The sequence below is a fragment of the Theobroma cacao genome, chromosome 5 (genome assembly GCF_000208745.1).
Source record: "Theobroma cacao cultivar B97-61/B2 chromosome 5, Criollo_cocoa_genome_V2, whole genome shotgun sequence".
Lineage (NCBI taxonomy): Eukaryota > Viridiplantae > Streptophyta > Magnoliopsida > Malvales > Malvaceae > Theobroma > Theobroma cacao.
In genome coordinates this window covers 2,127,057-2,141,940 of record NC_030854.1, presented here as the reverse complement: position 1 = coordinate 2,141,940, position 14,884 = coordinate 2,127,057, and the positions used below count along the sequence as shown (strand labels likewise).

At 35.1% G+C, this 14,884-nt stretch overlaps 3 protein-coding genes across 3 annotated transcripts; all 3 read left to right on the top strand.

The window, feature by feature from the left end:
* LOC18597822 (diaminopimelate epimerase, chloroplastic) lies at positions 1,328 to 4,261 on the top strand. The gene is made up of 9 exons (XM_007027053.2): positions 1,328 to 1,720; positions 1,793 to 1,960; positions 2,204 to 2,274; positions 2,485 to 2,542; positions 2,621 to 2,800; positions 3,145 to 3,229; positions 3,409 to 3,468; positions 3,564 to 3,637; positions 3,890 to 4,261. The coding sequence occupies exons 1-9, from the start codon at positions 1,448 to 1,450 to the stop codon at positions 4,004 to 4,006; spliced, it is 1,086 nt and encodes a 361-aa protein (XP_007027115.2). The 5' UTR covers positions 1,328 to 1,447; the 3' UTR covers positions 4,007 to 4,261.
* Positions 4,797 to 11,487, top strand: LOC18597821 (kinesin-like protein KIN-5B). Its single transcript, XM_007027051.2, has 23 exons — positions 4,797 to 5,172; positions 5,282 to 5,411; positions 5,514 to 5,669; positions 5,884 to 6,221; positions 6,312 to 6,450; positions 6,636 to 6,733; positions 6,827 to 6,983; positions 7,062 to 7,131; positions 7,220 to 7,296; positions 7,519 to 7,572; positions 7,651 to 7,731; positions 7,813 to 7,924; positions 8,004 to 8,090; positions 8,846 to 9,021; positions 9,106 to 9,267; positions 9,361 to 9,468; positions 9,558 to 9,716; positions 9,796 to 9,879; positions 9,960 to 10,165; positions 10,385 to 10,486; positions 10,581 to 10,690; positions 10,780 to 10,931; positions 11,048 to 11,487. The coding sequence occupies exons 1-23, from the start codon at positions 4,991 to 4,993 to the stop codon at positions 11,267 to 11,269; spliced, it is 3,162 nt and encodes a 1,053-aa protein (XP_007027113.2). The 5' UTR covers positions 4,797 to 4,990; the 3' UTR covers positions 11,270 to 11,487.
* Positions 12,975 to 13,894, top strand: LOC108662074 (zinc finger protein ZAT11-like). Its single transcript, XM_018121205.1, has one exon. It carries the CDS (start codon positions 13,158 to 13,160, stop codon positions 13,665 to 13,667), a length of 510 nt encoding a protein of 169 aa, XP_017976694.1. The 5' UTR covers positions 12,975 to 13,157; the 3' UTR covers positions 13,668 to 13,894.

Here is a 14,884-nt window from a genome sequence, read left to right as displayed (position 1 = left end):
GGATACCAAATGCAAACTTCCATAACAAATAATGAAAGTATCAATCAAACAAAATTTTTGTTATTACGTAACATCTTATTCAATTTCTTTGAAAACTCTCCCCATAATCGAAATTCTTAAGTCAATTTCCCTATTCTCTTGTTACTTGTCAAATGCTTTTGATTTTGGGGATAATGCATGATTGTGGTGGAGATTAAAGAGCATAGGCATTGAAAGAGCTTTGTGGTGGCACTTGGTAGGCCACATGAGTGACTAAAAATCAATCCTTTCGTTTTCCTTCTCGATGAAATAATTTTAGATAAGAGTAAGCATTTGAGCAGTTCGATCAATTCGGTTCGTTATATTTAAAGATTAAATAGATTAAATATTTTTAAAAAATCGATCAGAAGAGACTAAATATAAAAGAGGATTGAATTGATCAAATATCAAATTGGTTCAGTTTTGGATCAAAATTTTATTTTCTTACAAATTACAATATTAAAATTTATAAACTTCATCAATGATTATAAAATATGGAATGAAAATTAGTAATTAAAAAATATTTTATATAAATTTTAAAATAATATATATAATGTTTATATATATAATATTAGTTTGGTTTTTTGGTTAATTTGATTTAAAAATTTTTTAAATCGAGAATTGATCAAATAAACCAATTAGATTAAACTTTTTGAACCAATAGACCCAATAGATCAATTGGACTGAACCGTTTTACTCAAATCGTATTTAGTTCGATTGGATTGTTAGTCTGATTCAATTTTGCTCACTCCTAATTTTAGAAGTATAAATTTTTACATCTAAAACAATCTACATTTTGTAAAAAGAGAAAAAAAATGTTAAATTATGTCTCAATCGAATTATCAATATTAATTGAATATAATCATTAATATGGTGATTAGTAAAAAATTATGGAAAACGGTGAAAAAGGATAGTAAATTAATAGTAATTAAGAGTAGGGAATATACAAATTAATTAGAAATCATTGAAGTAAAATATTTTTTATAATAGGCTTATGCCCTTAATCTCAAAACCCAAAGGCCCAAAGACAAGGTGTCTACAATAGGACAGCCCATCCCACTTCTAAACAGGCCTTAAGATTGCAAGCTCGGGCCCTACAGCCCGATTAATTACGGCTAAATTGTACTAATACTTCTTCCCGTGAATTTTTTTAATTTAAAAAATCATGGTGTGTTATGGGAAAAAAATAAAATTATAAGATGTGCAAGTGAAGTTTATCTTTATTTCAGAAATGCCCTCATGATCGCAAAATTCTGATTCGTTCATTTCCAAACAAGTTCCACGGTTCACACTCCGCATAAGATTCCAGCACTTCTCTTTTATTACATAACAGAGACAACTTAGAGCTTCCTTTTTCCAGCTTCGACTCAACGGCACTGCAACACCCAAAAACCCGCCGCCGAAAAGTCAAGAAAGAAGCCTAAACCTCATGGCCATCGCCGCCACCATTTCCCTCTCTCTCCCGCTCCAAACCCGCCGTTTCTCCGTAGCCGGCGCCGCTCCTTTTCGATCAACTCCTTCTCTTCATTTCGACTGTCTCCTTTCCAACCTCTCTCTTAAAAACCCTAGCTTTCGAGTCTCCGCATCTTCCATGAGTATCGGAACCCCCGACAAAATCTCCACGACGTCATTTCTTGACCGAAGAGAAAGTGGATTCGTTCACTTCGTTAAATACCACGGCCTCGGGAACGACTTCATTTTGGTAATGTGTCTAATTTATTTCTCTTAGCGAAAATGTAGGAGCCTTAGCTGATTTTGTTGTTTGTTGGTAAAGGTTGATAATCGAGATTCGACGGAGCCGAGGATTACGCCGGAGCAGGCGGTGAAGTTGTGCGATAGGAACTTTGGTGTCGGAGCTGATGGAGTGATTTTTGCGATGCCGGGAACCAACGGCACTGATTATACTATGAGAATCTTTAATTCTGATGGTAGCGAGCCTGAGGTAATCTGCTTTCTTTTTATTAGTAAAAATGTTATTTGCTTTTCTGCCTTTACTTTTGAAAGCTAAAAGAAAGCAGTGAAAGTAATAACCAATGGAGCCTTAGTTTATCACTTGGATGCTTTGCTTTCTTTTGCTGAAAATAATTGTTGTTACTGACATTGAATATTGAGTGGTTTCTCGCCGTAAGTGTGTGTGAGGGATTAAAACTTCGGTTAAGTTTTTAATTGATACTTGTTCTTCTAGATGTGTGGTAATGGGGTGCGGTGCTTTGCCAGATTCATTGCTGAGCTCGAGAATTTACACGGGAAGCAAAGGTATTGTCAATGGTTTGTTTTTCTATTTTCCTGACAGTTCATGCTAGGATGCTGCTTGTTTGAAGATACCGCACTTATATATTTTATGCCCTTTGCTTCTAATGGTAACTGAATTATCAAAAGACAGCTTATAACAATGTATATTCCATATGAGTTTACTACCAGAAAGGTCTATTTGTAGTTTCATTATCTGTTCTAAATTTTATGCAGTTTTACTGTGTATACTGGGGCTGGGTTAATTGTTCCTGAAATTCAAGATGATGGGAAGGTATATTATTTTGAAACCTGTAGGTTACAGTTTCTCTATGGTGCTTAATGCATCTGACATTGAGCAGCATAATTTCAGGTTAAAGTTGATATGGGCGAACCAATTCTTAAAGCATCAGATGTTCCTACAAAATTACGAGCAAATAAAGATCAATCTGTTGTTAAATCAGATCTTAATGTAGATGGAGTGATTTGGAATGTGACTTGTGTTAGTATGGGGAATCCCCACTGTGTAACCTTTGGCACCAAAGGAAGCCAGGTTTGTATTCCAGATGATGACTGATAAGTTGATTATCCTGGAGTTTATATTTATATGAACTATTCCTAGTTACACTTCATCCGCAAAATTTGAACATTATGCTCTTTCCTTACTGTGTAACAAGCCAACTATTTGAAGTTAGGTATAGCTTATTCCAGAAGAGAGGACATCTATCACTCTGCCAAAATTTTCTTGGCGGACCAATAATTTACATGTGCTTGAGGATCATAACTTTTTACCCACTACATCCTTCGAGAGAGAAAAATATTTTTTCAATTTTCCTTTCTTTTTCCATTGGCATTTCCTGATACTTTATTTTTTGCTGAATGATTGTGGTTGTGCAGAACTTGACAGTCGATGAGCTAAATTTAGCAGCAGTTGGTTCTAAATTTGAGCATCATGAAATGTTCCCAGCTAGGACTAACACAGGTTAGTTTTTTATCTAATCTGAGATGATCTTTTGAAATCAATTCCGTGGCAAACATCTGTTAGCAGCTTCATATTTTGGTACATGAAGAATTGGTTTTTCTGTTGCATAGTTGTCATTTATCTCCTTTTAATAAGTAAATCTGCAGTCTAATCATAAATGTGTTCTATATCCTTTGCAGAATTTGTGGAAGTTTTCTCCCGTTCACACTTGAAAATGCGCGTTTGGGAGCGTGGAGCAGGTTAGTTATACTTAGCACCTGCTTACATAAAATCTTTAATTGTCACGGGTCAGTTTTTGTTCTGGCTAAAAGCTCAAGTCAATTGCATTTCATAGGAGCAACACTGGCTTGTGGAACTGGAGCTTGCGCTGTGGTCGTTGCAGCTGTTCTAGAAGGACGTGCTGGGAGGGTAAGTGTAGGACGTGATGTTTAAATTGCGTTAATGAAATAAGTCAATGAGATGGGACATTGAGATATTTTCATCTTGAAGTAGTTGACCTAGGTTTCTTAATTCATATCCCAATCCATTTCTGCATTTTTGAAGCATAATTTCTGCAAGTAGATGATTTTCAGTTTCTTAGGAGTGTTGGTAAGATGCTGACTTGAGGCAAAAGATTTTGGTTTGTGCTCCTCGCAACTGATTATTCTTGTTGCGAAACAGAGTTGCACGGTCGATTTGCCTGGAGGCCCGTTGGAGATTGAATGGAGGGAGGAAGACAATCATGTGTACATGACAGGCCCAGCTGAAGTAGTGTTTTACGGATCAGTGCCACTGTGATGAGTCATAAAAGAAGAGAACTCATTGTTTATTTTTGCTTGAATTTTGTAGAAATATAAGAGAAATGGTATCAAGGGTTTGCTCATAACATGTTTCTGGCCTTTTTGTTTTGAACGACAACCATCGTGGTAATGTCATTTCCTGCATCCTACATTTGATTCAAAGTTCTAGCTTTTGCTTTTACTCTGATCGATGCCCATGATTAACATTTTTTGGGTCAAATAATGATTACTTTACTAGGTTTTGTACTAGTAAGTAATTATAAATGTTGATATGATTAAGCAAATTATATTACCATTAACTTTGATTTGATTGAATCTGGCTGAACTGATTAAGCAATCCTACTTTGGTACTTAAGCGAATTAATTAAAAAGAAAAAGATTATCCGTCCTCTTTTCTTCTTTTTATTTCTTTTAGGTATCTTTTAAGTTTAATATTTAAAAAAAAATTAATTATTTGAAAATTTTTAAATAAATTTTATTTTTTAATTATGTTTAATCCAATTTTTATATTTTTATTTTCAGGTAATTAATAGCAGTTAATTAATCATAATTATAATTGATTATTTGATCTCAAATAAAAAATTTGAATTTTAAAAAATTAATAAAACATTATATAAAAAATTAATCAATCAACCGAACTGAACAAAGCGTCTCATTTGAATTTTCATGCTGAGGGCCCACTTTTTTGAAAAGAATGCAGCCACGTGTCCCAACGGCTACACATTCCCCTAATGTAGCCGTTAGAAAGCGAAAAGTTTCTTCCCCAGTTTGAAAACACGCTGCCAACTAGTAAAAAAAGAAAAACACCTAATTTTTACACACCTACAAAGAGAAGCAAAAAGGAAGGAAAGAAAGCGCTATCGAAAAAGCTCTGAATCTCACTCATCCTTCAGATTCTTCTTCTCTAAAGATTCCATTGAAAGAACAGAACATCCTCTCAAGCAACAACTCCGGTAAGATAACGAGAAAAAGCACAAAGAAAATGATGTCACTCACTCCAGACCAATTCAGAAAAGTAGGGATGGGAGGAGTAACGCCATCTCCGTCTCCGTTCCTCACTCCCCGGCCGGAACGACGCCGTGCCGATTCGAGAGGACCCGATTGGAGCTCTAACCGCCACGATAGAGATAAAGAGGTTAATGTTCAAGTGCTGCTTAGGTGCAGGTATTTTCATTTTTGCTTATTTATTTTATTAATTGAATGAAAAATTGTTATATTTGATTTAACTCAGTATATATATGTATATCTTTTTGCTCGATGATTATGGTTTTAGGCCATTGAGTGAAGATGAGCAGAGGATGAATGTTCCGAGAGTGATTTCATGTAACGAACATAAAAGGGAAGTTACTGTTTTGCAAAATGTAGCTAACAAGCAAGTAGACAGGGTTTTCACCTTTGACAAGGTAAAGCTCCAGCCCAAATGTTATGAAAATACCTGCCACTTTTCTTTGCATAGATTTGTTGAAGTTCACATTTTTATTTAATTAATTAATTTTTTTTACAAGGTTTTTGGCCCCAAGGCACAACAAAGAACAATATATGATCAAGCCATTGTCCCCATTGTTAATGAAGTACTTGATGGTTTCAACTGTACTGTCTTTGCCTATGGACAGACTGGCACTGGCAAAACCTATACAATGGAGGGTGGGATGAGAAATAAGGTAATAGGATTGTAATCAAATCAAATTCTGATTTAAAAATTTATATTTGATGTACAATATTTTGTTCATGAATTCATACTTTTAGTAGTATGTGCTAATTTTGATTAGTGGCGCTAGTTGTGATCAGTTGGCGATGTATAGAATTATGAATTGAGAATTTGTTAAATACAACTCTTTGATGAATATTAATTGAAGGAGTGTGTTTTAAATACAGGGTGGGGACCTGCCTGCTGAGGCTGGTGTCATTCCAAGAGCAGTGCGACAAATATTTGATACCTTAGAGGCCCAAAATGCTGATTACAGCATGAAAGTTACATTTTTGGAGCTGTACAATGAGGAAATAACTGATTTACTGGCCCCTGAAGAGAATTCAAGATACGCTGAAGATAAGCAAAGGAAACCAATTTCTTTGATGGAAGATGGAAAGGGTTGTGTTGTTGTGAGAGGTCTAGAAGAAGAAGCTGTATACAGTGCCAATGAAATCTATACTCTCTTGGAACGAGGAGCAGCGAAAAGGCGCACCGCTGATACCTTGTTAAACAAGCGCAGCAGGTTGGATTCCTGTATTGATTTGATTTGTTAATGATAGTTGGTGTAGGAGGAATTGAACCTTTGGCTAAAGCAATTTTCTTTGCCTTGCAGCCGTTCTCATTCTGTATTTTCTATCACTGTCCACATAAAAGAATCTGCCGTCGGAGATGAGGAACTGATAAAATGTGGCAAGCTTAATCTTGTTGATTTGGCAGGATCTGAGAATATTTCTCGTTCTGGTGCACGAGAGGTATGGATATATATATATATATATATTTGGCATTAAAGTCTCTTATTTGGTAACCACTGCCTTTATTATTGAATATAGTCTACGTAATGTGTTGTGTTTCTGACGTGGTTGGAAATCAATATTTATTAAGCTGCAAAGGTTTTACGAGTGTGACATCTTTGATCAAATCTACACTGGATTGGCAGGGCCGTGCAAGGGAAGCAGGAGAGATAAACAAGAGCTTACTTACCCTTGGCCGTGTCATAAATGCACTTGTGGAGCATTCTGCTCATATACCATATAGGTTAGGCTCCCTTAAGCTCTGTTTTTGTTCATTGATCTGCTTCTAAATTTCTTTTACGAACTGTTTTCTCATGGTTACCAACATTCTTTGCAGGGATAGTAAGCTGACAAGGCTCTTGAGAGATTCTTTGGGAGGGAAAACAAAGACCTGCATCATTGCCACAATATCTCCATCTGCTCATTCCCTAGAAGAAACATTGAGCACTCTAGATTACGCCTATCGTGCTAAGAATATAAAAAATAAACCAGAGGTTGATTTGAATGCCTCTTTTGATCGATTTATTTTTTTATTCATAATTTTCTACTAATTAGAGACCTTCAAATTCCAGGCAAACCAGAAAATGTCCAAGGCTGTGTTGCTTAAGGATTTGTACCTGGAAATGGAGAGGATGAAAGAAGGTTTGATAAGCACTTGCAATCTCAGAGTCCTACATTGAGACAGAAAAACAAATTTAGATTCTTATTCATGTAAAAACAATTGATCCAGATGTTCGAGCAGCTAGGGACAAAAATGGCGTTTACATTCCCCATGAAAGATTTGCCCAAGAGGAAGCTGAAAAGAAGGTAAACTTCTATGTTTCTCTCTGATGCACTTTTTATTGTGGCTCAGCTTAGATGGAGAGTTAGATTTAGCTATGATTTTGGTACACTCTAAAGTAGGTCATGCATGCCAGTTTGAAAAAAAAAAAAATTGACTTATCTTATGTAGGCTAGAGTAAAAAATCTACACTCTATATGTAGGCTCAAGGCTGATTGATTTGAACTTTAACTTATCTTACCCTGCAGGCAAGGATGGAGAAGATAGAGCAACTGGAGAATGATCTCAACCTTAGTGAGAAGGTATAACTTTCTCATATGCTGTATTTTCACTCATTTCTTGCCATCTCATATTTAATTTTTCTCTTGTGCTTCATGCAGCAAGCTGATAAGTTTCGTGAGCTGTATATTACTGAGCAAGAGCAAAGGTTGGACTTAGAAAGTGACCTCAAGGATTGCAAGGTAAGCACAGACTGGAAATATTCATATTTGAACTCTCAGTTCTGGGCAATTCTCTGATAATAAATTATATTTGTTCTCCAGATAAATCTCGAAAAGAGTAGGAAAGAATTGCTTGATCTTCAAGAGAACCACAGGGCAGCCATCTTGATGCTGAAAGAAAAGGAGTTTGTCATCTCTAAATTTCTAGGCTCGGGTAAAAGAGTTGGTGTTGGAAATTTCTCATAGTCGACCTTTTGGCTTATCAGTAACAATGACAATTGTTTCATAAACAGAAAATTCTTTGATTGAACGGGCAAAGGAGTTACGTACTGATTTGCAGCATGCATCAGAGGACATAAATTCACTTTTTGCAACACTAGGTATGAGTTCATAACTTCTGTGGTTACACCTCAGTTTACCCTAATGGTTCACATTGAAAGCTATTTGATTCCCATTTCCAACCATCCCTTGTTCTTATAAAGGACCTTGTTGCTTCTAAACAAATATTTCTAAGGAGATGTAATAGGATGTTGCATCTGCCAGACAATCATGAACACCATGTTTCATGGTTGGCTCCAACTTGTGCTGTTGGCCCAATGGTGTGGACAGCTCCATGAGTGCACAGAGAATTGAACCAACCCTCTTACATTAAAGGTTCTGATGGGTCAAACTGTAACAACTTATGTAAAGATATATCCCATGAAATGAGACCTGAAAGGCTGAAACAACACCATTTGTATAAGAGTATTGCCAAGGACCTTGTTGCTTTCCGAACAAATATTTGATCCATCAGAACCTGAAAGGACCTTGTTGCTTTTCAAACAAATATTTCTAAGGAGATGTAATAGGTTGTTGCATCTGCCAGACACTCATGCACACCATTTCATAGTTGGCTCCAACTTGTGCAGTTGGCCCAATGGTGTGGACTGCGCCATGAGTGCACAAAGAAGTGAACTGCCCCTCTTACATGGATGGATCAAACTGTAACAACTTATGTAAAAATATATCCCTTGAAATGAGACCTGAAAGGCTGAAACAACACCGGTTGTTTTGTGTATTCAAAAGAAAAGGTGTGTTTATGAATCTATGCAATATCATTTAGAAGATCTTAATATAAATCTTTTATTCTGCACAGAAAATAAGGACAAGATGGAGGCAGAAAACAGAAGCATTGTTTTAATATTTGGTTCTCAGCTTGACCAGCATCTAAAAGATTTGCATAAGACCATCCTTGGGTCTATTTCTCAACAGCATCAACAACTTAGATCCATGGAAGAGCAGGCTCATTCATTTCTTGCCAGTAAATGTGATGTAAGAGTTAAAAATTGGTGCCCTATCTTAATTTATGCACGTGGCTGCTTTAATCCTGATTCATGATTTATGTATTATTGGCAGGCAACTCAAGCCTTGGAATCTAGGATTAAGAATATGACAGAGACACATGCTTCAGGAGTGGCAGCAATGAAGGAGCTTGCCAACACTATGCAAAGGAAAGGTTCCTCTGACCTGGAGCAAATGAGTTCTACATTTTCATCTCAAATCGCAGCTACTGAGCAGGTATGCTATACAAGGAAGATAATTACTTTACTTCAAGTTACTTTTGAAAGCGTGTGAGGTTTGCTGATTGGTCTGTTAATTTTGTCTTTGTAGTTCCTTGGCACTGCAGTGCTGGAGGCCAAGGAGGTTATTGAGGATCTCCAGAATTCTCTTAATGAACAAAAGGAGCTGTTGTTTTTCTCTGCTCAACAACAAGAAGAGGTGGGTGTATTTGTTTTTCTTCATTTCCTTATGTTCATGCTATTCACTCTACTTGAACAAGTAATTCTCATCTTTGTGGATAATGACAGGGATTACACCGCAACTTGATCTCAGCACAAGAAATATCTAAGGCAACGGTTGATTTTATGACTGACATCACTAATCAGGCTTCCAAACTCATGACAACTCTTGAAGAAACCCAAACCAAGAAATCCCAGCAATTAACAAATTTTGGAAACAGATTTAAGGCAAGTTCAAATTCTACATGCGTGATTGATATTGTGAACAAATGAAAGCTAATAATGAACTTTCACTGCTGTGAAACAGGAAGAGGCTGTTAGAGAGGAAAAGCAGGCTTTGGAAAAGATTGCAGCAATATTAGCAACTTTGACATCTAATAGAACTGCTATGGTTAGTAATCTGCACGTTCTTCTCTTGCAAGGCCCAATTACTTTTTAAAGAATTTTATGCTTATAGAAATTATTTATTAGGTCGAAGAGGCATCAAGAAACATGAAGGACACAGGTATTCAAGATAATAGGATATTGCAGCAACAGATGTCCGTGCTGCAACAGGTTACAGCTGATGCTGGGAAGGAAATGAGTAAGTATATGGAAAAGATGGAAAGCCATTTCATGGAAGACACCTTCTCGGTGGCTGAGTCTAGGGATATAATGGAAGATGGCCTTAAAGAATGGTAAGCTTTCATTTGATTACAGTATGATATGCATACATAATCATCCAATTTGCAAATTAAAAAGAGTTCTGTTTATTCAAAAAGTAAATAATTTTGATGATTACTTTATGATATGCATACATAATCTCATGGTGGTATTTTAATAATTTTAATGATCTAAATAGTCGATTCTAATATCAAAGTTACTAAATGTAATTATTTCTTTCATTTAATGCACAGCTCGAAAAGGGTGAATGATTCTAGGCAGCAGTGGGAAAATGCCAAGTCATACATAAATGAACTTAATATAAGCAGTCTTGTAGAGATCAAATCAACTGTGAAGTAAGTTTTTCATGTTCCTTGTTTCTTGAAGTCCTTGTTGTTTTGAACTTCAGAGGTCTATTATTGGTAAAATATCTGCTTATTATATTGACAGGGAAAATATCAGAATAAATCAGACAGTACATGAAGAACTTTTATCCGCATTCTCCTCTATGGATGCAGAGTTTGGTGCTAGAACTGGAGATATAATGGCAGCAATTAATGGTAATTTACTTGTACATTAAGCACAGGTCCTTCATTTCAGAATTGGGTTCTTTTCTCATTCTAAGTGGGAATATATTGCCCATTGGCAGATTCATTACTTCGTGACCATCAAAGTAAGAAGGAAATAGACTCCCTTACAAACTTGTGCTTAGACCATCTCGAAACAGTGCAAGAAAAGCATGGTGAAAGCATATCGAATATCAGAAGCGAAGCTGAGAAATGCCTCGTAAAGGATTACTTGGTAGGTTTTGCTTGCTGAAAATGTTCATATTCCTTGTCTAGATTTTAGCACATAAAAATTCAGAACATTTGATCTAAGAATAATGAATATATCATTTGTGTTGCTGTTTTGAGCAGGTTGACCACCATACTAATACAACACCAAAGAAGCGAGACATAGTTGTGCCCAGCTTAGCATCAATAGAAGAGATGAGGACACCTTCCTTGGAAAACCTCAAGGAAGAAGAAAATAACTCAGAGAAGAGATCTAAATGGGGCAACAGTGATAGCAAAATCCATCAACAGATTGCACGTGATGCATTCTCACCAAACAGAACTCCTTTTGCTGATGTCAATTGATTTATGATTAGGACATAAAGGTCCATGGTGGGTGTGTGTATACGTATGTAGTAGAAACCCTCATCAGCTGATGAGTACTATAGGACAGAATCTGGAGTATATCTAGACACATAATTTGTCCGTTCAATGCTGATCCCATGTTAAGAAATTTCAACTTTCATGCTGTTTTACTAAGTCGTCATGGCATCAATTAAATTCTTACATCTTATCTTACATCATATGCTTACTTCCTTCTGTTACTTCATTCCTTGCTTCTCTCTCTCTCCATGTTTATCTTTTCCTTTTCTCCTCTTTTACTTCCATCCTTACCAGAGATAATCAAACCCAAGATGTGGAACAAGGAAATGATGGAACTTGTGAACAAAGATTAGCAAAGTCAAATATGGTGTGGTGGCTGTCCCTTACCTGCCTCAACCAATACAAAGCAAAATTGACTAACTTTTTTAACACCCTGTAATGGGAAAAATTCTCATTCACACTGCACTGACTGAAGTATAATAATAATTCATTTTGGCTACGGCTTAATTACAAAGTGCCAAAGGAAAACAAGATTTAGAAGAAAGCAAACCACAGGGAGGGAGCAAATCAATGTCTGCGGCCCCTATTGCTTGAAACTTGCAAAAATATTTGACAATTTCCACTCAGGTAGGTTTATCCATTACGCAGCAACAGGGGTTTGACCATTGAAATTATCAAGCAGTGAGAAGATTTCTTAGGTTTTGACCAATCAGCTTTCTTTGGCCAGTCTAGGGCTCGTGTTTTACCCTTCTAAGTTATACTAAGAATATCCAGCTATCCAGACTGCCGTTTCGTGAGCCGAATGAGAAGCAGACGAGTAGGATACGTGAAACACTGGAAATTTGCAATTAAGTGGAAAAAAACAAAGGGTTAAATATTCTTTTAATATTTAATATTTGTTAAATTTTTATTTTTAGAATTCAATTTCAACCCATTATTTTATTCAAACTAGAATTTAATATTTTGGATTTTATAAAATCAATGAAAAAATAATTAATAAAATTAAAGATTTTTATGTTATGAATTTTAAATCAATAAAAGAAGTTGTGGGTGTTTTAAGTTTATCAATAAACACTTTTTTTCAACTTAACATATATATGTTTTGGATTGAAAAAATGAACGGTGACAAATAATATAGAATTTATTTAAAATTTTCACTTCTCATAAGAAATATAAAAATCAAAATAAGTATGAATAAAGTAATTTTTTTTTTATAAATAAAAAAAGTTGATACAATAATAACGTGACTTAGTTGGGTAAGAGAGATTGACAACATTTGAATATTTAATTTCGAAGATTTCTAATTTTAATTAAGTGACAACATGTGATAAATTAACAATTTATAAATGCATTGACATTACATTAAATATAAACCCATACTTTTATAAATTCTCATTTTTATATGATCTTATAAAAACAAAAGTTATCGGAAGCTTCAGTGAGAGACACTGTTATAGCCACATAGCTCGCCACTCGTGACCTTGTCTCTAGTAAAACACCAACGTGATTATTGAAGACTACACAAAGGAACCTGCTTGGCTTGCTTTACATTTCTTTATGTTTGACCCATTTGGCGCGTTTGTCCATCATTACAACAGCCCCAAGGAGCAGTAAACGGGTTTTTCCATTTCTCTATAATAAAAGCTCCCGATATAGTTGTAAGACTCCGCAGACAAATGGGTAGTTCTGCCTTTTAGAATAGTCAAATTAGCAGTCAATCTTCTCAGCTTCATGAATTGAGAGTTTTCCTTTGTTTATATAAAGCTGAAACACCGGCTCCCAAGTTTCTCATCACCCCTACAGCCTCAGGCTTTCTTCTTTTACAAATACGAAGAAAAACCCAAGTATTCTTATTGAGATTTAGCTAGTGATGAAGAGAGAACGAGAACATGGAGAGATTCAGGGTTTTGACATTGCCAGATGTCTAATGCTGCTATCTCAAGGCCTGGTAGAAACCAAGCCGAAAGACCATTCTATGAGCGAGGTTTTCGAGTGCAAGACTTGCCACCGTCGGTTCTCATCGTTCCAAGCTTTGGGAGGCCACCGGGCCAGCCACAAGAGACCCAAATTGATGGGGGAGAAAGCAAGTGAACAAACACAGTTCTTAAGTTTATCGACCAAGCCCAGGACTCACGAATGCTCCATTTGCGGCCAGGAGTTCTCCATGGGGCAAGCTTTGGGTGGCCATATGAGAAGACATAGAGCCGCCGTGAACGAAAGCAGCTTCTCCCCGTTTCCGGTCGTTTCAACCGTGCCTGTGTTGAAGAGATCGAATAGTACTAAGCGGATCCCGTGCTTGGACTTGAACTTGACCCCATTGGAGAACGATTTGCAAGTGCTGTTTGGGACCAGGGCTCCCAAGGTTGATCTCTGCATCTGATACATAATCCCCATTCTTTTCCCATATGACTCTTGTAATTTTTATTTCATTAACAACATTTTTCTCATTTGTTTTATGTACAACATCTCAAATCTTCAATTCTTCTTTTATTTTTTTTTATCTTTATTAATTTGTACACTTTAATTTGTTTCTCTGGCTTCATTATCAGTTAATTTGTTGTAGTTCTGATAGATATTCCTAATAATATTAATTCCATCATCTCAAAATATTTTCCCATTATGATCATTTTTCTAGCCACTTGAGACATAAACAGTCTCTAGATATTATACACCGGCAATACATCAAATAAAATTGAAAGATTTTCTCATATTGTAATATTTTGATATTTCATGATGAAATGAAATTATCCTTTATCAAAAAATAAATTGAAAGATTTTGAAACTTGGTATAGTTTAAAAAAATTTTCTGAATTATTTAGAAAAATTCAAATAAGTTTTTACTCTTTTATTATGTTTAATTAAATATTTATATTTTTATTTTAAATTAATTAAATATTTATTATTAACAGTTGATTAATAGTTATTAATTAAAATACTTCTTGTAATTTTTTTATGTTATATGGCGTTGACGTGGTATGTTAATATATCATAAAAAATAATAATGTGACATGTTAATATAATATGGTAACATGGTCATATGCGTATAAAAATTGATAAGTGATATTTTAACTAATCACACTTAATCAGATATTAGTCATAAAATATATTTAGTCTAAAATAAAATTACATAAATAAAGATTTATTTAATTTTTTTTAAATAACTCAATTTTTTTTAAACATTATACTTTTAAACTTTTAGTTTTGCACATTTATAATAATCTATGATTAAGTAATAATGTAAATATTATATATTAACCCACAATAATATATTTGACACTAATTGTGGTAACATGTAGTACTAATCAACTTATAATTCAATTGCCTATAATAGGACTTGGCTTGAGTTCAATGGTCAAATATCTTGACCAGCCTTACCATTTAAAATTTGCTACCACAAAAGGTAATAAAGGCCAATGAAAATGACGGCTTCCTCGTGTTTGAATATTCTGTCAAAACTACAGTTAGCTGATATTACATTACTACTTAGTAACAATCGTTTTCAAAACCCATGCCAGCCAAACTAATTACCTTTGTCATTGTAAGTAATTCTGTTAATTAACGATCTGGCTCTAATCATTAATATGAATTAATACATAT